The sequence below is a fragment of the Thrips palmi genome, unplaced genomic scaffold (genome assembly GCF_012932325.1).
Source record: "Thrips palmi isolate BJ-2018 unplaced genomic scaffold, TpBJ-2018v1 HiC_scaffold_5, whole genome shotgun sequence".
NCBI classification, from domain to species: Eukaryota; Metazoa; Arthropoda; class Insecta; order Thysanoptera; family Thripidae; genus Thrips; species Thrips palmi.
In genome coordinates this window covers 16,453,298-16,479,770 of record NW_023144632.1, presented here as the reverse complement: position 1 = coordinate 16,479,770, position 26,473 = coordinate 16,453,298, and the positions used below count along the sequence as shown (strand labels likewise).

At 58.6% G+C, this 26,473-nt stretch overlaps 1 protein-coding gene across 1 annotated transcript in view; it reads left to right on the top strand.

Moving 5' to 3' along the window:
- The window catches only part of LOC117651217 (netrin-3-like), a gene marked incomplete at its 5' end in the record, with an annotated part of 104,077 nt that overhangs the window by 13,334 nt on the left and 64,270 nt on the right, over positions 1 to 26,473 (top strand). The window contains one exon of the mRNA XM_034395031.1: positions 13,527 to 14,073. Coding sequence (XP_034250922.1) covers positions 13,527 to 14,073 — 547 coding nt within the window. The remainder of the gene's footprint in view (positions 1 to 13,526; positions 14,074 to 26,473) is intronic.

Genomic DNA, 26,473 nt, shown 5'->3' with positions numbered 1-26,473 from the left:
CAAGTCCGACGCAGCGGGACGGCCGGCCGCGGCTCCGCGTCCAGCAGGCCAAGCAGGACGATTCCCAACAGCGCCTCCGTCGCTCTGTCTCTCTCGCACTCACGGGGCGTGCCGGGGCGTGCGGTACAGGTGCGAGGGAGACAGAGCGACGAGACGCAGTCCGGAATCAGGCCCCAGACCCGTTGGCTCCTCTTCTTATTGGCTATTAGCCCCGACACCGAAGAACCTAACCCGAGGAACCCACCAACCACAGCCGCACTCTCAGTGGGCCGGCGGCTTCTCGTGCTTCGCGAGTCGACGCTGCACTGGTAAAGCAAAAGTGTGTGCTTGAGTCAGGCATGGCATTGCGCTGGGAGACGTCACGCTTGGAATGAAGCGAAGACCCCCCCCCCAATATATTTAGATGGGGGAAATGTGGGTGAATGAGTACAGAGAGAGTGTAGCCATGGCAGACAGGCTGACGCGCGCTTCGCGCTAGTGGGCCAGAAGACCAGTGGAGGCAGCCAAAATTCTAGACGCTTTTTGAGCTCCAGAGTCGCTAAACGGGACTCGAACCGAACGTGGGACCCCACCAATGGATTCCTCGTTCGGCGAGCAATCCATTGGTGGGGTCACACGTTCAGTTCGAGTCCCATCTAGCGACTCTGGAGCTCAAAACGCGTCCGGGATTTTTGGCCGCCTCCACTGTGCGCTCGCTCGCTCGGCGTGGGCGAGAGACTCCGCGCTGCTCTTCGGTGCTTCGGTGTGCATTGCAGGAAACCTGAAACGAAAACGCGGCCCGCGGAGCCGCGGAGCCGAAGAGGAACTAATTTACAGTGGGGGCGGCGCGTAAAGTGGGAGCTAGCCTCGTTGGCGGCGGGCTGCGGCCGGGCTGAGGCCCAGGCTGAGGCTAGCTCAGGCGAGATGAGCGCGTTGCAGCGTCGCGCCCGCACTTTGTCATGAGGTGGGGGCGCCTGGGTTATTGGGTTAGGTGTGGTTTTCGTTAGGCGGTGTTCGCGCAGCGACAAGTGCGCCGTGTGAGCGGAGCCCGGCGGAGGCTGGAGCAGAGAGCGAACTCTCGAAACCTTGCACACTTTTCCGGGACTTACGAGGAAAAGTCACTTGTCGGAAATTTTGAGGGAACATGAGTTCACAAAGGAAACACTTCGTCGTTTACGAACTATTTTTCTTCGCACACAACACGGTAAAAACGATACCTGGTTTTCCAAGGAAACCTATGGTAGACATTGGCGATTTCCAGGGAGTTCCTGGGAGGGAAATCCAGGGACCGTTTTCACCGTGAACGAACTGCATTGTGAATAGTTCGTACCTTACGTATGCTCAAAATACTTGGTTTAGGGTTTTGAGCGCGATGGAGTTGGAGGCAGCCCCCAAAATGTCGAGGGATTTATTGCCCGTGACCGCATGCAGGCCATGCAGGCCGCTCCAAAAAGTTTGAGTGCCTTATGAACGATGCGATGTGCCCGCCTTGCCCGCCTTGCTCGCCTTGCGCGCCGGCCCCGGGGCAGGCCGCAGGCGAGGCCCCACTGCCCCACCGCCCCACCCCATGCCGACGGGCTGCAGCAGTGCAGCGGCCGGGCAGTCCTAATGGTGTAGTAGGGCCCAGGGGGTGCCCTGGCCGCCCTGGCCGCCCTGGCCGCCGTGACTACAGGTAAGGCGATGGTGCGGTGGTGTTGCGGTCACGGCTCCGGCACTCCTTGCAGCGGCGTGCGGTGTCGCTTGCCGCGGCGTAACGTGAGCGATTCGATGACCAGCTTGTGTGTGTGTGTGTGTGAGTGAGTGTGTGTGTGTGTGTGAGTGTGTGTGTGTGTGTAGTGTCGACGTGTGTGTGTCGATGTGTGCGCACGCGCGTACATGTATGTCTGCATGTACGTGCATTTGTAGGTAGGTACGCACTCGGTAGAAACCTTGTGAAGTACGACAAGCCTAGTACGTATGTCACTTCCAAACTATTTTGATTGGTTTAGACGAAGGAAAATGCTTCGCAAATTACGAAGTACGTATACGTATGCGAGCTTTGATCAAAATCCAAAAACTTTGTGCAGTCTTGAGTAGTGACATTTTCGGGAGTGTCCGTCTGTCCGTCTGCCCTTCCTGTTACCCGCAAAAGACTAGGCACACCAATCGACCATGCACTTGGTTCTGTTTCTTCTCCCGCACGCGTTCTCCCGAACTCGTAGTGTTGACGCTGGACCGGTGTGACAACGTCTCATGCACTTGGCTGCAGACCGATGCCGTGAGTCGTTTTCGTCGCTCTGTCTCTCTCGCACTCATGCGGCGTCCCGTATAGGTGCGAGAGAGACAGAGCGACGACTCTCTGCTGGGGCCGTTCGGCCCGGCGCAGTGCACCTCGAATGGCTCTACTTCTAGTGGGAGAGAGCGAGGCGGATGGAACAACACCGCCTTGGAACTTCCCTGCTCGGCGACGGCCCCTCTGCCGCCCCGGCCGCCCCGCGCGGCGCGAGTGCATCTGAAACCCAATAGCATCCCACCTCCACGCCAACGCGGCATGGCGGCCACCGAGTCGCTGCTTTCCCCCGTTGGACATTTTTTACGCCCCCCCCCCTCCCGACCCGATCAACCTCGGAGAGGGCAGCACCGCAGCGTACGTTGCAAACCGCGGTCTGCGCGTGCATCAGGCCCGCCAGGTCGAGGGGCAAAAACCATGCCACCCGGCACAGAGTGGACCCAGAAGACCCGGTGGAGGCGGTCAAAATCCCGGGCGCATTTTGAGCTCCAGAGTCGCTAAATGGGTCTCGAACCGAACGTGTGACCCCACCAATGGATTGCTCTCCGAACGAGGAACCCATTGGTGGGGTCACACGTTCGGTTCGAGTCGCTGGCGTGCACTGTACGGCCAGGCCAACATTCGCGCGGCAAACGCGCGTGAACTCCCTTTGAAGCGGTTGATAACGAACACTGCTTGGATCGGCGCTCTGCCTCTCTCGCACCCCTGCGTGACGCTTCCTGAGTGAGTGAGAGGGAGAGACAGAAATGGACTGTTCGGCACCAGCAGACAGGTGTATAAGGTAACGCGGTGGGGCGGGGCTGCGCGAGGCTAGCAAGGCGACAGCGTAAGGCGAGACTCCTCTCGTATTGGAGCAATCAAAACGCCACGACGCCGTACTGTGGCCCTGGCAGTGGCAGAGGCAGTGGCAGCGAGGAGGGACGCTCTCGTTAGGACTCGAAAGTTTGCCATACTTGGCGAGACCTAACCCCTCCCCTCTCCATTTACAAAATATAGGAGCAGAAGCATGGGGGCGATGACGGGGTGATGCACTTTTAACTTTTTCGCCCGAAGTATTCTTGTTTATCTTTGTTGTTGGGCTTTTGTTGTTTTTGTTGTTTTTCCGCTGTGCCAACGAGGCGGCGAGGGCCCTGTCGCGACGAACTAACGATCAACGCGTCAACGGCCTTCCGACCATTTGCTTCGGCCACTCCAATATGCGTTGTGGGGGGCGCCCTGCGCTAGTCTCGCTCTAGCCTCGCTCTAGCCTCGCTCTAGCCTCGCTCGAGGCTCGTCACGGAAGTGCTAACGGGCTGCATAGCGACACCAGAGACACCAGAGCTCGCCCGTTTTTAATTTTGTGTCTCGTCGGCAGTGCGGGCAGGGCGGGCAGGGCGTAGGGCGATGCACGCCTGAAACGAGTCCGACGCACTGAGGGCTAGAAAGACCAAGACCGGCGGAGGCGGCCAAACCTCTAGACGCGTTTTGAGCTCCAGAGTCGCTGCACGGGACTCGAACTGAATGTGTGACCCCACCAATGCATTCCTCATTCGGAGAGCAATCCATTGGTGGGGTCAAACGTTCCGTTTGAGTCCTGATCAGCGACTCTGGAGCTCAAAACCCGTCCTGGATTTTGACCGCCTCCCTCCACCGGTCTTCTGGCCCACTGTGCGACGGCTGGTATCACGGACACGACACTGTAAAGTCCAATTCGGTCGCAATGAGCGTGCAGCCATAAATCCCTAGAAGTTGATATCACTCAATTTAGCCAGTTAGGGCGGTCTGGGGCTCGCGAGGGGGAGCAGCGGGGCCCCCTCATCAACAGTGTTCGTTGGCCACGCATTAAAAAGAATGGAAATAATGGTGATTTGAACGTTTGAACCCAAGGGCAACCACACAGTAGGTCAGAAGACCGGTGTGGAGGAGGCGGTCAAAATCCCCTACGGCTTTTGAGCTTCAGAGGCGCTAAATGTGTGTCGAGCTGAACGTGAAGCCTTAAAGTCTTCAAGTGTAAGGGTGTGCTTGAATGTAGCGTACACGATACGTAGCGTACAATACGCTTGAGATTTTCGCCAGTGTATTCAAGGTCCACGAAGTTGTTGTTTCGTCGTCGTCGTTTTTCGAGTTGGGTGGCGGCGTATACACTGTACGCGTGCGCAGACGCCGCGTGCGTGCCGGGGCCGGGCTTTTCGCCACACCGCCACTCCACTGCCAATTCCGGCCGAAAATAGTGGCCGCCAGGCCAGGGGGCGCCACCGAACGGTCGCTCTGTCTCTCTCGCACCGCCGCGGCCCCACGAGGCGCCCCACGAGTGCGACAGAGACGGAGGCGGCCTGCAGAGCCTGCGGGGCGCCAGGGGTGCGCCGTCTGTCTTGCGGTACAAATTGCCCCTCGGCTGGTCGGCCCTGCCGACTGTCTCCGAAGAGACGCATCGTCGCCCCGTCTGTGTCGCACTCGCGGGGCGCGCCGCTCGGGACCGAGCGAGACACAGCGGCGAAACCATGTTGTTCTGAACGGCGCGGCCTGCCCGACTCGCAGTGTTGCTGCCTTGCTGCCCCACTCGCACCTGTTGCCGCGACAATGCATTGACACCGGCAGGGCGCTGAACGGGACCGAGAACGGAGCGGGGCATACTGGTGCACTGTATGCCTCGGCCGGGCCGGCCGGCCGCGCTTTCCAGAAGGCGATAGGTATCACGGGGCTGGCCGGCCGGCCGAAGAGGGGGCGCAACCAGTGCTTTCGCCCCGCTGTCTCTCTCGCGCCCCCGCGGCACGCCGGGCGCGCCCCGCAGGTGCGAGAGAGAAGGAGCACCGTTCAGTCCGCGGCGACCGCGGCGTGCCGGGGATGCCGTGTCCGCCTCTATTTGTTGCTGCATGCGAGCGCCGAGCGCGAAACGCGAAGCGCGAGGCGAGCACACGATTAGCATGCGGAATCCAGCATGGACCAGCCATGGGCACTGTGGCTGCTAAGGCCCGGCCGGCGGCTTCTGCACTGGAAAGCGGCGCCGGACGATGCCGCACAGTGGACCAGACGACCGGTGGAGGCGGCCGAAACTCTGGACGCATTTTGAGCTCCAGCGTCGCTAAACAGGACTAGAACCAAACGTGCGACCCCACCAATGGACTCCTCGTTGGGAGAGCAATCCATTGGTGGGGTCACACGATCGGTTCGAGTCCGTTTAGCGACTCTGGAGCTCAAAACGCGTTAGGGATTTCGACCGCCTCCACCGGTCGTCTGGCCCACTGTGCCCGTGAATGTCTAACTGGGATAGAGGTCCCCTCTCCGGACGCAGCCGAGGGGTCAACAACTCTGGGTTTTGTGTACACCGAAACATGATTATGCCGAATATTACGATTAGGAGAATATTGCGATTATAAGATTATTTTTGATATGGTGATTATTTTGATTCTAAGTGAATATTGTGAATATTCGTGATTATTGAAATTATTGGTAAAGATTCCGTGACGGAAAGAGCATACTGGTGCACTGTATGCCTCGGCCGGCCGGCCGGCCGCGCTTTCCAAAGGGATGTATCAGGGGTGGCCGGCCGGCCGAAGAGGGGGCGAACCAGTGCTTTCGCCCCGCTGTCTCTCTCGCGCCGCGGCACGCCGGGCGCGCCCCGCAGGTGCGAGAGAGAAGGAGCACCGTTCAGTCCGCGGCGACCGCGGCGTGCCGGGGATGCCGTGTCCGCCTCTATTTGTTGCTGCATGCGAGCGCCGAGCGCGAAACGCGAAGCGCGAGGCGAGCACACGATTAGCATGCGGAATCCAGCATGGACAGCCATGCACTGTGGCTGCTAAGGCCCGCCGGCGCTTCTGCACTGGAATAGCGGCGCGGACGAGGCCGCACAGTGGACCAGACGACCGGTGGAGGCGGCCGAAACTCTGGACGCATTTTGAGCTCCAGCGTCGCTAAACAGGACTAGAACCAAACGTGCGACCCCACCAATGGACTCCTCGTTGGGAGAGCAATCCATTGGTGGGGTCACACGATCGGTTCGAGTCCCGTTTAGCGACTCTGGAGCTGAAAACGCGTTAGCGATTTCGACCGCCTCCACCGGTCGTCTGGCCCACTGTGCCCCGTGAATGTCTAACTGGGATAGAGGTCCCCTCTCCGGACGCAGCTGCCTGATCACCAACGGCCTTGCAAAGAGACACCTCACACCAAATTGGACATCGTGACGTCACACCGGGCTCCACAAACGAACCACAGGTACACGAAGCACTGTCCGTGTGGTGTGGCTGGCCACGCCGTTGTCTGGCGGGGCGGTCGGAGCACTGGGGGCCGTCGCGGTGGATGATGGAGATCCAGGGCGCTGCGATCGGAATCTCGAGATTAGCTCTCTCTCTCTCTCTCTCTCTCTCTCTCTCTCTCTCTCTCTCTCTCTCTCTCTCTCTCTCTCTCTCTCTCTCTCTCTCTCCCTCTCACTCACTCACTCACACACAGCCTGTCGCCCAGCGCGGCGGAGGCCTTGATCCGGCCGCGTTGTTAAACGGCGTCCGTCGACACGTCCATCAAGGGCGTCAAGGACACGACCATGTTGACCCCCCCGCCGCGACCCCGGCCGCGACCGCGCCGCCCCACTGCCCCAGTCGTCCCAGTCGGCTCAGTCGACCACGTTTTTGTCAAGGGCGGCCGACACGACGACGTCCTTCTTGTCCTCGGCGTACACGACGTACACGGACACGGTGTCACGGCGGCGCCGCGGTCCATTCCCATCCGTCTGTGGATGCCACCCAGCGAGCCGCTCCACTGTAGCAATCGTTGTCGCTGTGGCACTCCTCCGTCAGCACGCCGCCCAGCCTCGGGCTTGGACACGAACCCGCCCCGTCGTCGCCCCTGCGTCGTGTGCATAGTGTCAGCAGTGCGTCAGAAGACCGGTCATCGTCATCGGCGCTGTTAGGCCTCAGCAGACCTTTAGCGTTCGAGTAAGCAACTACAACAAACACAGAACTCAGACTGCAAACCTCAAATGCAGGCTGTGGAGGCGGTCAAAATCACGGACGCGTTTTGAGCCCCAGAGTCGCTAAATGGGACTCGAATCGAACGTGTGACCCCACCAATGGATTGCTCTCCGAACGAGGAATCAATTTGCGGGATCACGCGCTCGGTTCGAGTTCCATCTAGCGTTTCTAGGGCTCAAAACGCGTTAGGGATTTTGTCCGACTTTACCTGGCCCACTGTGAGACCTCTCTGTTGTTGGGGCGGAATGTAGACAACCCGCTTGAAGCTGACAGAGAAGAGAGTGTTGGCGCAGTGTGGTGCCCACGGCGACGGTCACCGTGTCCCCGCTCGCCATCACGAACCGGAAGCCGCGTCCCTCGTCCTTACGTGTTTGGTGCACGCGGTGCACGCCGTGCACGCCCCCGCGGCACTGTGAAGCGCACCGCCCTCATGGAGACCGCGTCGCCGTCGCTGCGCCGCTGACATTCGCGCCAAATGTCAACGCGTGTATACACTGGCGCGCGGCCAAGCAGCCGCGGCCAGGCGGCTAAATGAATCAAGGCTTGCCGACGGCCCCTCCGGCCTGGCAGGGCAGGGCACGGCACGGCGTGGCATAGCTTGGCATTGCAAGGCAGGGCATGGCGTGTGGCGTGGCACGGCTCTGCATGGCAAGCCCCATACCCTGGCAGCCCTGGATGCTTCGTCCGCTTCGAGAGATCGAGAACCGCCCGCGCCAGTGGCGGATCTAGAGCTGTGACCTTCACTTTGAACCCCGACATGCCTGGCACGCGCTGTTCTGGTTCAACATTTTCACTGATCTGGAGGAGGCGGCGCATCGCAGCAGACTGATTCCACTGGTGAAACAAAGGCATAAAAATTATGCCCTTCAAGGGCGTAAACGATTTACGCCCTTTAAAGGCATTAATCGTTGATGTCTTTGGGAAGGGCATTAAAATTTTGCTTGAAATTCCTATACCATTTACGCCCTTCCCAAGGGCATAAAGCGTAAAAGAGTATTTATGCCCTTAAGGGCGTAATTTTTATGCCTTTGTTTTACCAGTGTCCGAGAGACGTTTTCGTCGCTCTGTCTCCCTCACGCCTATACGAAGCGCCCCATGAGTGCGAGAGAGACAGAGCGACGAAAACGACTCTCGGAATCAGTGGGCTGGTCGCAGTTTTACAGCGTCGTTCGCAGACGAGTGCGAATCGTCCTGTACTCACGGCTGTGGCCGCCGGACCGTGTCTGTTCTCGTCGGCGATGAAGTCACCAAGGCAGTGGAGCGGAGCGGGGCGGTCGCTCCGTCTCCCTCGCACTCTCGTGGCGTGCCGTTGGGGTGCGAGAGAGACTCAGCGAGCGCCGAGAATCGCGAAACCTGCCAGTAGGGCGGCGCCCCCCGCATGTGCACGCTAAATGACAAGTTTTGTTACCAACTGGAAACAAATCAATATAGTGACGCGAACTTGTTACTTGCTGGTTCCAATGTACTGTAGTCATCAGATTTGGTGATTTGTTTCAAAGTTGTTTCCTGACGGTAACCGAAATCGTACAAAGACATTTGTGCTGCGCGTACCGTGCGCAGTGCCCTTCGGCCCCTGCAGCAGCGCGCTGCACTGTAAGCTCCAGCCGCTCCAGCCGCTCCAGCGGGGACAAAGGCAGCGCGCCCCGCCCCTATCAGCATGAGGCCCGCTGACAGCACGCTCTCGCTCCAGCAGCAGACTGAGTGGTTTTCTTCGCTCTGCCTCGCTCGCACCCACACGAGACGCCTCATGAGTGCGAGAGAGGCAGAGCGCCGGTGACGACTGTCGGTACGTACACTGTAAAAAAAAATTCTGAAATTTCAGACAAAATTTGACTGAAGTTAATTAACAGTAAGGGGTTCTGAAATTTCAGACCATTTCGGCGGTCTGAAAATTTAGAATAGGGTGGTCTCAAAGTTTAGAATTGGGTGGTCTGAAAATGAAGATTTAGGTGGTCTGAATTATTAGACACGGCCAGAATGCTGGTTGAAGGAGCCGGCGGAAGCGTTGCGTGGCGGGGCGTGGCGGGGCGTGGCGGGGCGTGTCTTGGCGGCGTGGCGGCCCAGGGTGCTTATGATTAGGGCGACCCAGGGTCGCGGTAAGCTCCCGGAGAATGTAGAGCACCGCGACGTAGGTACACTCTCATTCCAGGAACGTGACAACACGTTGAAACGAACGTGACAAAGTGTCACGTTCGTTTGAGCATTGTGTCACGTTCGTTTGAATGTGAACAAGCTGACTTTTGGCCAATTCACACCCAAACGAATGTGACACAATGCTCAAACGAACGTGACATATTGTCACGTTCGTTTCAACGTGATGTCACGTTCCTGGAATGAGAGTGTAGGCAGATTCCGAATGGGACACACACTCTCTCTCTCTCTCTCTCTCTCTCTCCCTCTCCCTCTCCCACTTATGGGGCGCTCCCTACCGGTGCGAGAGAGAGAGAGAGAGAGAGAGAGAGAGAGACCGACGGCCACACTGTGCGGAACCAGTCCACTGCTTGGCGTGCCGCCGGAACCGAGAGGGCCCAGAGGGTCGAGAGGGGCATTGTTGCCTCGAGAGGACGGACTGGACGGAGGCGGCTAGGTGTCCGAGGCGGCGCGTGGTGAGGAGATGACGACGCTGCTTGCCGTTAAATGCTTTCTAAACGGCCCCCAAAACAACAAGAATAACAATGAGAAAGGAATGGAAAAGAGGATGATCTCGCGGTGCGCGCCGCGAGCCACGCGAGGCGAGACGAGAGACGCGTGTGTTGCCTCTCGGTGCGGATGCTGGCGCCTCGTTGGAAGCTTTCTGAAGCATGCCAGCGCATATGCCAGCGCATATGCCAGCGCATGCGAGAATCCCGAGAGAACCCCTCTAATAAAACGGGCGTTTTTCCTCGTGTGGTTTTGTTTTTGTTACTGTTGATTTTTCGGTGGGCCGGGGATGCGCATCATGTTCGTCAGGCGTGCGCGCCGCGCCCGCCCGGCGTAGCGTACGGAATGAAATTGCTCCACCAGCATGACTTGATTGTTTTCACATTTTAGCGAGTGCTATACTTGGAATGAATCATACACGGATTCACAGAACGAAATCATTTTTATAAATTGACGGTATTTGCAGCAGCGTCGCTCTGCCCGCAACGAACACGACATGAAACATGACGGTGTGGAGCGAAGGCAGCTCACCGCCAAAAAGCCCAGCCGCGTTGCAACGAATGAATGGTCCAGCTCGAAATATAGACCGCTTCTGATTCGCTAAAAGAAATGCGTCAAGAGCAGGCTGTGTTCTTCCTCGAGGCCTCTCGGTTGAGTTTTGCTGAGACCCTAAGTGGGACGCCCTGCGGCCGCGGCCCGTCCGGCCTGAAGACTGGTTCCGCCCTTACCAAAATGAAAGTACGAAAGTAGTATGGAACCAGGAGGATAATACCACGGTGCTAATTCAGTAGGCCCCAGTGCGTCCTTCGAACTTTCCTTCCGACAGTAGGTGTGCCAAAAGTATGACCGCGAGAGCCGTGTTTGTCGTCGCTGCTCTGCCTCACTCGCACCCCTACGGAACGCCCCGTGAGTGCGAGAGAGACGGAGTGAGTATGCTGTCCGAAAGTCCGGCGAGGCGGCAGGGCGGCAGCGCGGTGCCGCGCCGTGGATTTCGATGCCGTTTTCCATGCCGGCCGTGAGCCGCGGTGCGACAAGCGCCTCTTTGAGGCTGTAGGCTGATTCCGAGAGTCGTTTTCGTCGCTCCGTCTCTCTCGCTCATCTACGGGACGCCCCATGTGTGCGAGAGAGACAGAGCGACGAAAACGACTCTCGGCATCAGACTGCTGCCGGCATACATAATGCATGGCGGCGGGGAAGTGTCCCATCTCGCTCGGCGCGGCTCGGCCTCAGCCGCAGTAGTGGTCCCCAGTGGTCCAGTAGGCGCGGAGGCCGGCCGATGCCCGGGCAGAATGCGCGACCTGTGCAGCAAGGTCCGGGGGAATGGATTCAATGGACTCCTCCCCTGCTTTGGGACGGAGGCTATTATAGGCGCATAGCACCACACCCTAAAAACTTTGCTCTCATGTCCCTAGAAAATTGGAGGAATGTTCTTAATTTTTTTGCTATGAGCATTGAGTTGCTACAGTATATCCCGTTTCCTGGAAACAATAAATCCGTAAACTGTGTTTCATTGATTCGACACTTTCTTCAAATAGACATTCAAAGGAAAGTTTTCCGCTAAATCGACAGTTGATACTCTTTGAAAGCTGACGCCTTCAAACACTCCAAACGTGAGGAACTCTTCCTTTTTCTTTAAGAAAAAATATCCTTGCGTCTGTTTCGTTGAATTATTGAAACGTTTCTTTTGGTGGACGAAGAACGACGCAGTGTCACCTGTTTGCAGCGACATCGACGGGCGAACTTCTGATTTGATTTGTACCAAGCGACGAGCGCGCTTCGGCAGTGTCACGCCGTCACGCCGCGTCACGAGCGCGTCACACTGACCACCAGATGCCGCCTGAGGCTGGAACAAAATACAACGAAATTCATGACGGCGGGGACCACAATGCGCTCCTAATGCCGCGCATGTTGAATTAATTTTTCATTTTCCCTCGCCTTCCCTTCTCCGAAGCGCGCGCCGCTCTCTCTCTCTCTCTCTCTCTCTCTCTCTCTCTCTCTCTCTCTCTCTCTCTCTCTCTCTCTCTCTCTCTCTCTCTCTCTCTCTCTCTCTCTCTCACCCGGTGTGCCTCTCCCTCGGTGGCGGGCAATAAAACAAGAAGCACGCTGGCTACGCTGGCTGTCATCAGCAATGCTGTCTTGGCTGAGCGCGCTGAGCGGCTTGTCGCGCTGCTTCGCTGTGGCGTGGCTCGGCACTTTGGGACGGTCGCAAGTGCCCACAGTGGGCCAGAAGACCGGCGCCGGTGGCCACAACTCCAGACGCGTTTTGAGCTCCAGAGTCGCTAAATGGGACTCGAACCGAGCGCCTGACCCCACCAATGGATTCCTCGTTCGGAGAGCACTCCATTGGTGGGGTCAGGCGCTCGGTTCGAGTCCCATTTAGCGACTCTGAAGCTCCAAACGCGTCTAGAGTTTTGGCCGCCTCCCCACTGTGCGTGTCGACATCGGTCCCTTTTGTGGCGTTACCCCAGAATCCCCGCTGGCCGCTACACCACGTGGTGGTCGCGATTAGTACGGGTTTAGATGCTGAAGAAAAGTACCTCCGAGCAGCAACCTCTGGAGACGCCAGTCTCACGCAACACAACACAACCCGTTTGTGGCAGTGTACATGACACCTGCAGCGCGAATGCGCGTGCTGTGCGAGAGAGAGAGAGAGAGAGAGAGAGAGAGAGAGAGAGAGAGAGAGAGAGAGAGAGAGAGAGAGACAGACAGACAGACAGACAGACAGAGACAGAGGTTGTGAGAGTGTATGCGAGTGTGTGAGCGAGGGCCGGGAGGTCTTCACGCTCCTCGAGGTCCCCGCCTGGCACGGCCTGTCACGGAGAGGCGCCGGATGGGCAACACAGTTAGGCCCCGGCACGGACTACAATTAATCGCTTTTTAATAGGCGACAGGCTGGAGGAATGATGCCGGGATCGAGGCGGGAAAGAATGGAACAGAAATATCAAAAGAGAGAGAGGGGGGAGGAGGGGCATCGAGAGGCCACCGCCATCAGCGCCTCACGACCACTTGGCTGCACTTGGTACTTCGAGCAGTTACACTTCGAATTATTGTCGATACTACAGGGTCAAAGTACTGCACCCATTTTCAGAAAAAAAAAATAAGTCCGTGGGCGTTGAGTTATAATTTTATTGGCCTCTATCATATACGTAGAACACTCCACCATTGCCTTTAAAAAAGAAACGGTGATCCACTTTGGCGATAGCTCGTTGATTTTTCATTTTTCTTCTTCTGACCGCGCGCGCGTCGCGCGTTTGATGAGTCACATTGCGATTTGCATCGGGACGGCCCGGACGGCCCGGATGGCGGCGCGTCTGGACTCTGGCCGGCTTGGTGTGCTTGGTGGCGGTGCCGCCGTAATAACTGGGCTTATCGGACATTAACGCCGGGATTTATGGGCTCCGAATAATTTATAGAACAAAGAGGGGCGCTCACATTACATTACGCCTCACGGCCCCGCGGCCCCTTAGCCTTACGGTGTGTCGGTCGGTATCGTCTCGCTGTGGGGCTGTGTGGGGCCCTCTGCAGCTCCCTGGCCCTTTTTCTTCCTCCTCTCCTTCTTCTTTCTTCTTCTTCTTCTTCTTCTTCTTCTTCTTCTTCTTCTTCTTCTTCTTCTTCTTTTGTGTTGTTGTTGTTGTCGTTGTTGTCGTTGTTGTTGTTGTTGTTGTTGTTACATCGAGGATCCGACCTTGTTGCAGGACAACGACGCGCTGCTGGAGGAGGACGACGACGACGACCTGGACGACGATGACGCGTTCCTGGACGACCTGCCCAAGAAGGACCCGGTGCACGGTCGCGTGGCGCTGGCGCACAAGTACGCGCAGGTGCGGCACGCGCAGCACGCGCAGCACGCGAAGCAGGCGCACCACACCAGCCTGCCGGCGGCGGACGACGCCGACCTGGACGACGACGACGAGGTCAGCAACATCCTGGAGGCGACGCCCGAGTCGCTGAGCGGCGCGTCGGCCTCGGCGTCTGGCACCATGAGCTCGGCGTCGTCGCCGCCGGCCTCCACGTCGTCGTCCTCGGCGGGCGCGGTGGCGGCGGGCTACGCCGTCAGCGACCTGTCGGTCGGCGGGCGCTGCAAGTGCAACGGGCACGCGTCGCGCTGCTCGGCCAGCGGCGGCCAGCTGAGCTGCGACTGCAGGCACAACACGGCGGGCAGGGAGTGCGAGCGCTGCAAGCCCTTCCACTTCGACCGGCCCTGGGCGCGCGCCACCGCCAAGGACGCCAACGAGTGCAAAGGTAAGGACACAGAACGACACGGCGCGTGGAGAGCTTGGAGACGCCGGAGACCTGCACGCGCGAGGCCACGAGGGCGCGCCTGGCTGCCTTGCCTGGCGACGGCTGTGTGCGCCAGTCCGACGACGAGGTTTCTCACTGCCAGACACCTCGGACCTAGAGCCCTACATCGCCCCTTACACTGCCAGACACCTCGGACCTAGAGCCCTACATCGCCCCTTACACTGCCAGACACCTCCCGGAACCTTAAGAGCCCTACCAATCACCCCTTACACTGCCAGACACCTCGGACCTAGAGCCCTACATCGCCCCTTACACTGCCAGACACCTCGGACCTAGAGCCCTACATCGCCCCTTACACTGCCAGACACCTCGGACCTAGAGCCCTACATCACCCCTTACACTGCCAGACACCTCGGACCTAGAGCCCTACATCACCCCTTACACTGCCAGACACCTCGGACCTAGAGCCCTACATCACCCCTTACACTGCCAGACACCTCGGACCTAGAGCCCTACATCACCCCTTACACTGCCAGACACCTCGGACCTAGAGCCCTACATCACCCCTTACACTGCCAGACACCTCGGACCTAGAGCCCTACATCGCCCCTTACACTGCCAGACACCTCGGACCTAGAGCCCTACATCACCCCTTACACTGCCAGACACCTCGGACCTAGAGCCCTATCACCCCTTACACTGCCAGACACCTCGGACCTAGAGCCCTACATCACCCCTTACACTGCCAGACACCTCGGACCTAGAGCCCTACATCACATCGCCCCTTACACTGCCAGACACCTCGGACCTAGAGCCCTACATCACCCCTTACACTGCCAGACACCTCGGACCTAGAGCCCTACATCGCCCCTTACACTGCCTCTCTCTGGAGTCCCGCACCGGTGATCCACTCAGGTCCATGTCCTCCATGGGGCCTGAGTCCAGAGGCGTCAAGAACGTGCTGAGCCATGACAGTACGTAGTGGTGGAGATTTCGGTTTGTTGTTATGAGGCCCCGGGAACACAACCATCTGAGCCCTGGCTGCGGTCCCAGCCCAGCTGCCCGCGCTGGACTCTGGCCTGCCTGCCCGTACGGTACGCTGCAGACTGATTCCGAGTGTTGCTTTCGTCGCTATCTCTCTCGCGCTCATGGGTCGTCCCGTGTGCTAGGTGAGAGAGAGAGAGAGACAGATCGACGTAAACGGCTCTCGGAATCAGTCTGCTGGCTGGAGTGGCAGACGCAGCCCGCAGGTCCTTACCGGGCAGGGCAGTTGTACCGACCGCGCGTTCTCTCGTCCGACTACACTGACAAATAAGTTGCGGCCGGCGACCCGCCGCGACGTTGACGTCGTAGACGTCGCGGACTTGTGGACGTCGCGGGGACGTCGTGGACATCATGGAAACGTCGTGGACGTCGTGGTGGCCGGCGAAAGCTTGCTTACCTGGCCGCTTGGAAGCAGGGCGTCGTCACGCCGTCGTCCGCGTCAACAAGAAGAAGGAAGGAGATTTTGGCGGCCACACTAAGGGCTTCGACAAACGCCGGACGTGCGTTTCTCTGGGCACCGCGGCGTCGGCGGGGCGGGGCGGGGCGGGGCGGGGCTGGGCGGGGCGGGGCAGCCGCGTTCTCGGGACGTGATGCTCCAGCCTGCAGGAGAATTATCACCTGGGCTCACCTTTGTTTCCTGTCTGAGCAGGCGAGGCCTGGCGAGGCCTGGCGATGCCCCCCGGGGGGCGGGGCGGGGCGTGGTCCGCGCACACACGGGGGCTCCGTGGCGTCACCTTGTTAGTCGTCACTTACGCCCTCCGACTGGCCGGGTCCACTTCCGGTGGCGGAGCAAGCGAAGCAAGCAGCGCCGTCCGGCCGGTGGGGCCGCAGTGCAGTGGAGTGCAGTGGCGTGCCGAGGGGAGGTGCGCAGACAATGCACCTGTCATAATGACAGTGTCGTTGCACAGCGCACAGCACGGCGGGCGCGGCGCGGACGCGATGGCCGTGTGGGGCCCACACTGTGGGCAGGCCGGGCAGGCTGGGCACGCGGAGGCGAAGGGGCTCCGCGTTGCTACGCGTTGCGTGGTCGAGCAGGTCGCATCCAGGCCGTCGACCACCAAAACACCAAAGTTCTCTCAAGTTATATTGAATCCTGCAAGAAGGTTTTCAGGAATCACGGTGGCAGCTGCAGTTCTTTTCCTAAAAAGTATTTGAAACGAATAATCTTTTTTAAATTTACAGACCCAACCGGTGTTTTGAATGTTGGACGTATAATTTCTGGCAGTGGACTAACAGAGACGCGGGGCCAAGGCGGGTGCACGGGGTAGCCAGTGCGGGCCGCGCGCTGCAGCAGCGTGCCGCAGCAGGTCATCAAAGGCCCTCGCCGCTGTGTGGAGTCCGAGTCCGAGGCAGCCGGCCGATCGGACTGAGAATTAATTAGCTTTGCCCGGGGGCCGAGGCCGGGCCGAGGCCGGGCCGAATGCTGAGGGGTGGCGGTGGCGGCGGTGGAGGCGGTGGAGGCGGCCCCGGGGGTGGGAGTCTGGAGGCGATGCCCGAATAACGCTTCGCTGTGGAGCGGCCCAAGGCGATCGAGGAAGTAGTTTGCAGCCTTTGCGGAGAAAAACGCCCGCCTGTACGTTTTGCACTCAGGGGGCCAGAAGACCGGTGGAGGCGGTCGAAATCCCGGACGGATTTTGGGCTGTAGAGTCGCTAGACTCAACTCGAACCGAACGTGTGACCCCAGCAACTGATTGCTCTCCGAACGAGGAGTCCATTGGTGGGGTCACACGTCCTGTATAGCGACTCTGGAGCTCAAAACGCGTTCAGAATTTTGGCCGCCTCCACAGGTCTTCTGGCCCACTGTGTAAGTGGGTGCCGCGCTGTGTCCACACAGTGTGACTGTCATGCGAGTCGCCCCCAGGACGCAAGCGCGCATGTGCGCCGTGTATGAGCTTGAGGATATGGTGTCCGTGTCGGCGTGTCAGCCCGCAGCGGACTCACTCCGAGAGTCCTTCTCGTCGCTCTGTCTCTGCCGCACTCATACCGCACTGCTGCATGAGAGACAGAGCGGCGACGCAAAGGACCCTCGGAGTCAGTCTGCTGGCCCTGCTGGACGGGGCCGCTAGCCGCTGCAGCCCACCGCGGTGGTGGCCCGCGCCGGCCGTCCCGTGGCTTGTACGTACCACGTGTACTGGACAGGTTCTCCGGTGTGACCGTGACGCCCCTTTTCGTGTGCCTTGAACGGAGCCACGCCGCGACTCGAGGTGTCCGAGACGTCCTCTCGGATAAAGATCAAGCTCCGCTGTTCGCCGGGAGGCGCACAGTGGGCCAGAAGACCGGTGGAGGCGGACAAAACTCTAGACGCGTTCTGAGCTCCGGAGTCGATAAACAGGACTCGAACCGAACGTGTGACCCCACCAATGGATTGCTCTCCGAACGAGGAATCCGTTAGTGGGGTCACACGGGTCACACGTTCGGTTCGAGGCCTGTGTAACGACTCTGGAGCTCAAAACGCGTCTCGAGTTTTATCCGCCTCCACCGGTCTTCTGGCCCACTGTGAGGCTGTGAGGTGGCCGGCTTTGGTGTCGTGCTTGTGCAAGCGGCGAGCGCGGTGCACGAGAAGCACGAGGTGCACGAGGCGCTGCAGGGCGAGCGCGCGGTGAGCGTCCCCTCGGGCACCACGACGACCACGACGACCACGACGCGGCGCGTGCGGGGCAGACGTCTCCATCGACGCCCCACATGCGGATGCGACGTCCCTTTCCCCTCCCCTCCCTTCCCCTCCGTGCAACGTGCTCCGCTGCTGGGCATTGCACCTGCAACCCTGCAACTGCGACACGCCTCTGGAAATCACTGTGCTGCCGCCGCCCTGCCGCCGCCCTGCCGCCGCGCAGCCGAACGGGGGCTCGCTGTCTCTCTCGCACCCACGCGGGCGCTCCACGAGTGCGAGCGAGACAGCGACCCCGCACTCAGTGTGGTGCCGCCTGCTGCCCGACGGAATAAAGTACCGGCCTGACGTTTATATGCAAAGCGACGGCCGCCGTGGCGTGCCGTGCCGTGGTCCGCCTCGGGCTGCAGCGCTGCAGCAGGGTGCTGGCCGTACAGTAGAAATCTTATTCCGAACGCTGCCGCGTCGCTCTGTCTCCCTCGCACCCCCGCGGCACCGCGGCACGCCCTTGGGCACGCCGCACGAGTGCGAGAGAGACAGACGAGAGCGCCAGCCTGTTGCCCGTGGTGCGGTGTTCGCAGCAAAGGCCGCGCGAGAATCTGTCCCCGCGGCGGATTGAATGTTTGAATGTGTTTCCGCGCGCCGCCGCCAGGAACGGGCGCACAGTGGGCCAGCCAGAAGACCGCCGGAGGCGGCCAAAATTCTAGACGCGTTTCGAGCTCCAGAGTCGCTAAATGGGACCGGAACCGAACGTGCGATCCCACCGGGATTGCTTTTCGAACGAGGAATCCATTGGTGGGGTCACACGTTCGGTTCGAGTCCCATTTAGCGACTCCGGAGCCCAAAACGCGTCTAGAGTTTTGTCCGCCTCCACCGGGTCTTCTGGCCCACTGTGCGCCGGCGAACAGCGGAGCTTGATCTTTATCCGAGAGGACGTCTCGGACACCTCGAGTCGCGGCGTGGCTCCGTTCAAGGCACACGAAAAGGGGCGTCACGGTCACACCGGAGAACCTGTCCCGTACACGTGGTACGTACAAGCCACGGGACTGCCGGCGCGGGCGCTGGTCTTCTGGCCCACTGTGGGGAAGGAGACCAAAAGGCCGAAGGGCCGAAAGGGGCAGCGCGCCAAGGCAGTGCCTTGCGCAAACAGCCTGATTGCGACTTCAAACGGCGGCATTGGTGGATGCGGTGGCGTGCCGGCTCTCGGACACACGGAGAGACACCCACACACAGACACGGACACGCAGAGAGAGAGAGAGAGAGAGAGAGAGAGAGAGAGAGAGAGAGAGAGAGAGAGAGAGAGAGAGAGAGAGAGAGAGAGATCACTCTTAGCCCGGACGGTGCCTCGGCTTTATTTTGGCACTTTTGACGACGGGAACATGATCAAAATGCATGGGTCAACCACAAGGTGACATTCACCTTGAAACACGTCTGTGTGTGTGTGGGCGTGTGTGTGTGTGTGTATGCGTTCGTATGATAAGGGTGTGTGTTTGTGTGTGCCGGCGTATGTGTGTGTATAAAAGTGCGCATGTGCGGAGCCGCTTCGACCCGCGACTCTTTCATGTGAACGTGCATCCGCACAAACACACACACACACACACACACACACACACACACACACACACAGAGCTCAGGGCGCTGGCCGGCCCCCTCCCCGCGCACCCTTCCCTGCCGTTTACCTCCGCTTCACATCACACACCGTTCGCGCGTTCACTCGACCGTGGAATCTCGCTGTCCTTCTCTCTCTTTCACTCTCTCTCTCTCTCTCTCTCTCTCCCTCTCTCTCTCTCTCTCCCTCTCTCTCTCTCCCTCTCTCTCTCTCGCCCTCTCTCCCTCTCTCTCTCTCCCTCTCTCTCTCCCTCTCCCTCTCTCTCTCTCTCTCTCTCTCTCTCTCTCTCTCTCTCTCTCTCTCTCTCTCTCACTCTCTCTCTCTCTCTCCCTCTCTCTCCCTCTCCATATCTCACTCTCGCTCTTTGGTGCTGCCCGCGCCACCCACCGGTCTGGCTTGAGGTCCTTGTTGAGGCAATTAGAATACAAATCGGTCCGAAGCATTCCGCTGCACTGTAACGCGGTGGGCAGCGGCGCGTGCGAGTGTAAATTGTCGTGAGCACATTGTTTTCATCCCCGCCTCGCTTTCCTTATTTTTTTTGTTTCCCCCCGCACCCCCCCTCCTCGCGATTCCGCGGGAGTGATTGGTTGCCCACCCCCCCCCTTCCCTTTGCTCCCCTCTTCCCCCACAATATCTCCCCTCCCCCCGCTCTCTCTCTCTCTCTCTCTCACACACACACCAGCAGGACCTATCAGCAGCACGTGCTGCCGCGCTTCGCTCCGTTCCGAATCCGCTCAGATTACGGCCTGCTCCGTTATTTCGCGATCGGAAACATTTCCACAAACGATACATCGGCCGGAGCAGATATGCCCACTTTGTTTGTGCCTCCACTGTACTGTGAAACTACAAGAACAAAAGCGACTCGGACGTTTCCCGGGCGGGGGGGGGGGGAGACCTGTCGTGGAAAGCAACTGCTCACATCACCTTCTTGTCTGAAAAGAGTGTCAACAAAAATGTCTGCTAATCACTTACGCGCTTAGTTTAGTTCTTTCCTGGAGGCCTCTGAGCTGGGATGTCTCTACATTGTTTTTAACTGAGTTGTCGTTCATACGCTGCTATGTACTTCTGCCGTCCATTCATTTCCAAAGGCAAAACGGATCCAGTCTTGTTATTGCTTGTACTCGCAGCCGCGGGGTTTGCCGTATATTTGCGTGTTCCCTCCACATCATCATTATTTCGCCATTCTTCCGTGTGCCTTGCGTAATTATGACCGTGTCATTTTCGATTGGCGGCCTTCGTGCCGCTAGAGTCGCCGCTCCGTCCCTCTCCCACTCACTGGGCGTCCCGTATGGGTGCGAGGGGGATGGAGCGACGAAAAAGACTCCCGAAATCAGTCTGCTTGGCCGGCCCCGCTTCACGCCTCGACGGGGTGCTCTTTCTCTCTGCACTGCGAGAAAAAGTGTGGATAGTACAACAAAAGTACAACAAAACTGTACAATGAAAGTACATCAGGGATTGTTAAAAGTACAACGAAAATTGTACAAACCACAACGAGGCCTGGACTGCACAGCACTCGTCATGCCGATTCCATTGTACTTTGTACAACTTTGTACAACAAGCAGTAACGTGTTACGCTTTTAACAATCCAAATCATTCACACTTCCAGTTGTTATGAATAAAGTTTTCACGGTGGTGTCATCTGCAGTGGAAAGAAGAATGGGGAGACTTCCTGTAAAAGATTGTTGCACGTGAATCCTTGTTGCATGTCACCTAATATCTGTTCACATCTGACAAGACTTTTTTTGCGTTGTTCTTCTCCTTGCTTCTCTGTGGTCTGCGGTTTGTATAGGCTGACCACTGGGCGCGCCTAGCCGGCCTGCCTGGCCTGCCTGGCCGTGCAGTGCAGTGCAGGATGCATCCGCGCTTCCCGGCCTCTTGAATGATAGGCTAATGGCGCTGGCTCGCGTCATTGCAGACCTTCGCCTCGCCTTGCCCTCGAGGCCCGCAAGGCCCGCCGCGCCGCCGCCACACTCTAAATGTCTTACGCGCCAAGGAATTTACAATAGCGCAAGCAACTATGAACAGGTAGTTTTTCCGTCGTGTGACGAAGGTTTTTCTTCTTAGTACCTTGCAAAGAAAATGCCAGAAAAGATTCGTACTACGGAGAGGTTTGTACGCCTGCGCCGGAAACACTGCAACGTAGCTCAAACAACAAGTACACTCTAGATGTTGTACATAGTGAAGATTCTCCATATCTATAAGCTCAAGAGGCCGTTACGTGAATAATAGCGCACAGACTTGTTGACCCGTTTGGTCGGCTTGGAGGCTCGAAGGGCCGTGCCTCCACGCATCGACGAGGGCGCTTGGGTTCGCTTGGGTTCCGATGGAATTACGCCCTGCTTAGCACTGTTCCTCATTCCTGGGGCCGCCAGCCCCGCCAGCCCCGCCAGCCCGAAAACGCTCAATGAAATTAGTCCCGTTAATGTGTAAGCAATAAGTCAGGGGCAGACAGGCTCGGGCAAGGGAACCGAAGGGAACCCTAATAGACCCGTTCGGGGCGATGCGCCGAACGGCCGTCAAAGAAACATTTTTCGTCAAATCCATGCTTTGCCAAGCAAAGCGGCAGACCAACAACGCTTGAGTTGGTTCGAGTTCCAGCGTGAACGCCACTGTTGCGATTAGTTGGTGGAAAAGCGCGGCGTGTTCCCCTTCCTTGGAAGATGAAACGCAGGGCTCGTCGAATCGACGCGTTGGCGTGGCACAGTGGGCCAGAAGACCGGTCGAGGCGGTCAAAATCCCGGACGCGCTTTGAGCTCCAGCGTCGCTAAATGGGACTCGAACCGACCTTTTGACCCCACCAATGGATTGCTCTTCGAACGAGGAATCCATTGGTGGGGTCACACGTTCGGTTCGAGTCCCATTTAGCGACTCTGGAGCTCGAAACGCGTCCGGGACTTGGACCGCCTCCACCGGTCTTCTGGCCAACTGTGCGTGGCTCGGCGAGGCTGGCGCGGCACGGCGCGTCCGCTCCGCTGCGTCCTGCTCATCAATCCTTGGCCATTATCGCAGTGTAGGGTGCGCGTCTCGGGCGGGAAAATTCGAATTATATTATTGGCTTTGATGCCGATGGGCGAGCGCGGCGCCGTCCGTCCGTCTGTCCGTCTATCTGTCCGTCTGTCCGTGCCCGTACAGGTGCGGTTCGGAATGTGATTGGGATGTGATTGCACAGGCAAGGAGCATATCAGGACGTGCGGGGGCGTCTGTCTGTCTGTCTGTCTGTCTGTCTGTCTGTCTGTCTGGCCGTCTGTCCGTCCGTCCGTTCGTCCGTGTGGGGTTGCACGCTCACTCTCTGAGGCTTAGGCCGGCTCAGGTACTCTCTGTCGAGGCGCAGTGCGTCACGCCGTTTGGCGTTACTGCAAGGCGTTACTGCACAGCAGGCTGACAGACCTTTGTCGCTCTCTCTCTCTCGCTCGCACCGCACTGAAATCCCCTGGAGTGCGAGAGAGACAGAGCGACGAAAGCGCCGCCCGTTTGATTTATCTCGGGTCGACGCCGCGACGCCGCGACACGTGAAAGTGCCGCGATATCGGAGCGCGCATGATCGACGCCGACTGATCCCGAGAGTCGCTTTCGTCGCTCTGTCTCTCTCGCACCGGCAGGGGACGCCCCACGAGTGCGAGAGAGACAGAGCGACGACTCTCGGAATGATTCCGCCGGCGTCGCCTCGCGTCGCGGCGTGAGCTTGCATGATGAGGTCACCCGCCCTGGCCGCCCTGCAGCTCGCTCTGTCTCTCTCGCACCCCCACGCCGCCGCGCCACGCCCCGCGAGGGTGACAGAGACGGAGCGAGAGCGCTTTCCTGTCCGGGCGGAGAGACACGGCGCTGTCCGAAAGCCTTGGGTCGCTCCTGGCGGCTCGTACGGTAAAAGTAGGCGACATCACTTTCACAAATAATGACAATGTCGTCACAAATTGATGACTTTTTGCCAAAGTTCGTGTATTTATTGCACAGGTCATCGACTGGTTGGGTGAGATCCTTCACTCACTCCAAATATTGTACAGCGAAGATTCTCCATTATGGTGAAAATGTTCCATATTATGGCGGTGCAGCTGACTTCATAACATACCGTTGAGAATTCACTGTGTCTTATATATATATTGACGAATTTCGTTGGTACTACTGTATATGGAGAAAATATCCACCATAATGTGTTGGTGCAGCCTTTCACCGTAAGACATTTACAGTTCTCGCGGAAATCTTGCCAGAATGTCAGTAACCTATCTGAAAACCTGATCAAAATTCGCGCACCTCTGAAAGCTGAAAACTTATTCTGACATTCTGCAGAATAGGCCATCAATTTTAGAATAAATTTTCTGAACTACGGCATTTAGAGGTTTTGATCAGGATTTCAGACATGTTTCTGACATTGTGACAAAATTTACACGAGTGTTGTAAGGAAAATCAGCATCCACATGGCCATCAAGTGACAACCCAAATTTTGACAGTGTGCCCGTCGTGGGAGTCCGGCCGTGTTGACGCAGCCACGCCGTGCAGCCATGCAGCCATGCAGTCCGTCCAATAATATTGTGCCGCGGTTCTGGTGTAGGCGCGCTCCGGGTGAAGGGCAACGAATGCCCCCCGTGCGAAGGGAAGGTGACTCGAAAGAAAGGGTCCTAAACGCGGCTCGTGCCACCAATGCACGTTCAGAAAAGTCGGCGTTCCTAGGCGGACTTATTCCGAGAGTCGTTTTCGTCGCTCTGTCTCTCTCGCACCGATGCGGGATGACCAAAGAGTGCGAGAGAGGCAGGGTGACGGAAACGGGTCTCAATCAGTCTGCTGACGGTGACGTGACGTCGCCACGTTCAGTGGCGAGAGGTTGCCGGGCACAGAAGACCGCCGTAGGAGGTCACAATTCTAGACGCATCGAGCTTTTCAGAGTCGCTCTAGAGTTTTGGCCGCCTCCATGCCGGCCTTCTGGCCCACTGTGCGAGGCTGCGTTCCGGTACGGCTGGACCCGAGGCGTCCCTGCCGTGGACACTGGGGCTTATCTCGGGCCGCCCCGCCGATAGGGCCAACGAAAAAGCGGCCGGTGCTCCTGCCGGTGCTGCCGGCCTGCCCGCCCCGCCCCCTCCGGTGCCTGATCCGCAGCCAGCGTGCCCGGGCACGTCGCGGCGCGGAGTCGCGGGCCGGCACACTGAGAGTCGTGTCCGTCTCTGTCGCACCCACGCGGCGTCCCGTATGGGTGCGAGAGAGACAGGGCGGCGGGAACGACTCTCAGTGTGTCGGCCAAGGGGCTCTTGTTGTGGCTAGACGGTCTCGGCCGCGACGGCCAGGGAGGCCCACTGGCAAGGACCGGGAGCCAATGTGTATACATGCAGGCGTGTTTGTCCATCGCATGTCCGGGGCCTCTTAATTCGTGGCTCAAACAGGATGGGATTGCACACACACACACACACACACACACACACACACACACACACACACACACACACACACAGAGAGAACAATCTTCGACACGACTTCGCCTCCAGCACAACTAACAATATGTACGGGAGCCGCAGTGACGCTTGTGACGTACTGTTATTATCGTTGCGCCCTGGAAAGCGATTCGACTGGACGTCCCACTGCTTCTGAAAGTCGTTTTCGTCGCCCTGTCTCTCTCGCACCTATACGGGACGCGCCACGAGTGCGAGGGAGACGGAGCGACGAAAACGACTCTCGGAATCAGTCTGCTGGATAGAGGGCCGACTGGACGGCCGACCCACAGCGAGGCGAGGCGAGACGACCTCAGAGGAAGAGGTGTCGGCCTTTCCACAATTCACCGGAAAGTGCTTAATTGCCAATTATTCCCTTTCCCGAACGGCGGCTGCTGCTGTAAGGCATAAATCTTTGCGCCGATGGATAGAAGGAGAGGGCCGATGGAATAGTGATGGACCGGACGGGCGAAAGTGGGAGAAACGGGAAAACGGCTCGAAAAGAATGAAAGAATGAACAAGTAAATATGGAAATTGGGAGGCCGGCCTGTTGCGCACCCACGCCGGGGACGTCGCCGTTGTCCGTCATCCGTGGACCTCCGGGACCACCAACGCCGTGCCGCCCTGCCATCGAGGGGCATGCACTAGAAAGAGAGCCGGTATCGATTGGGGCTCAGGCGTGGATCCAGGGCGAAGGTTGTCAAAGTCCCGGACGCGTTTTGAGCTATGCACCGTCGCTAAATGGTACTCGAACCGAACGTCTGACCCCACCAATGAATTGCTCTCCGAACAAGGTATCCATTTGGTGCACGGCAAAACCAACGTCCGGGTTTCCCAGGCGCACCCTGGAAAAACAGGGCATTTTTCCAGGGTGCGCCTGGGAAACCCGGACGTTGGTTTTGCCGTGTGGGGTCACGCGCTCAGTCGTGTTTGCGACTCTGGAGCTCAACGCGTCTCGAGTTTTGGCCGCGCATCTGGCTCAGTGTAGGGTGCCCCCCTCCTCCTTCTCTGGAGCGCGACATGGCCCCCCCAATCGCTTCTGGATCCGCCCTGGGTCCACTAGCTCGAGCGTCTCGTCAAACGAAACGCGCTGCCGCTTCCAATGACAGGCGATGTTGCCCGGCCAATTCAGTTGGCACTGAACTTGCAGCCCGGGGCGGAGTCAAGCCAATTGAGAGAGAGAGAGGGGAGGGGAGTGTGTTTGAGTGTGTGCTGTGACCTAATTGCTCTCCGGTTTATTCTGTTTGCAGGTGGGAAACTGGATGATAACTTATTTCGGTGGGGATCCAAGTTACGCCGCGAGAGGGGTTCTACGCACGCCGCATGCCCAGCCCGGTGATGTGACTCTGTGTGTGTGTGTGTGTGTGCTGCTACCCTCGCACGAGGTGGCTGGGAGTACACTCACGCCGCGCCCTTTGCCTACTGCCCGCGTTGCCGGTGGTGCCTGGTGGGCCTCTCTATGTGCCTTCAGGGGGTGCCTTCCTGCTCTCCGTCTCGTGACTCAGTGACTCCATGACAGCGCGTCCACTCGGGACTCGGGAACGTTGGCGCGCGGGCTGAAGGAACACGAAGCAACATGGACCGGACATCAAGGGCACACTCCACCGGACTGCGGGAGCGGGGCACAGTGGGCCAGAAGACCGGTGGTGTGGAGGCGGTTATACTCCGGACGGGGCAGAGTCGATAAGTGGTGTACTCGAATCGAACGTGTGACCCCACCAATGG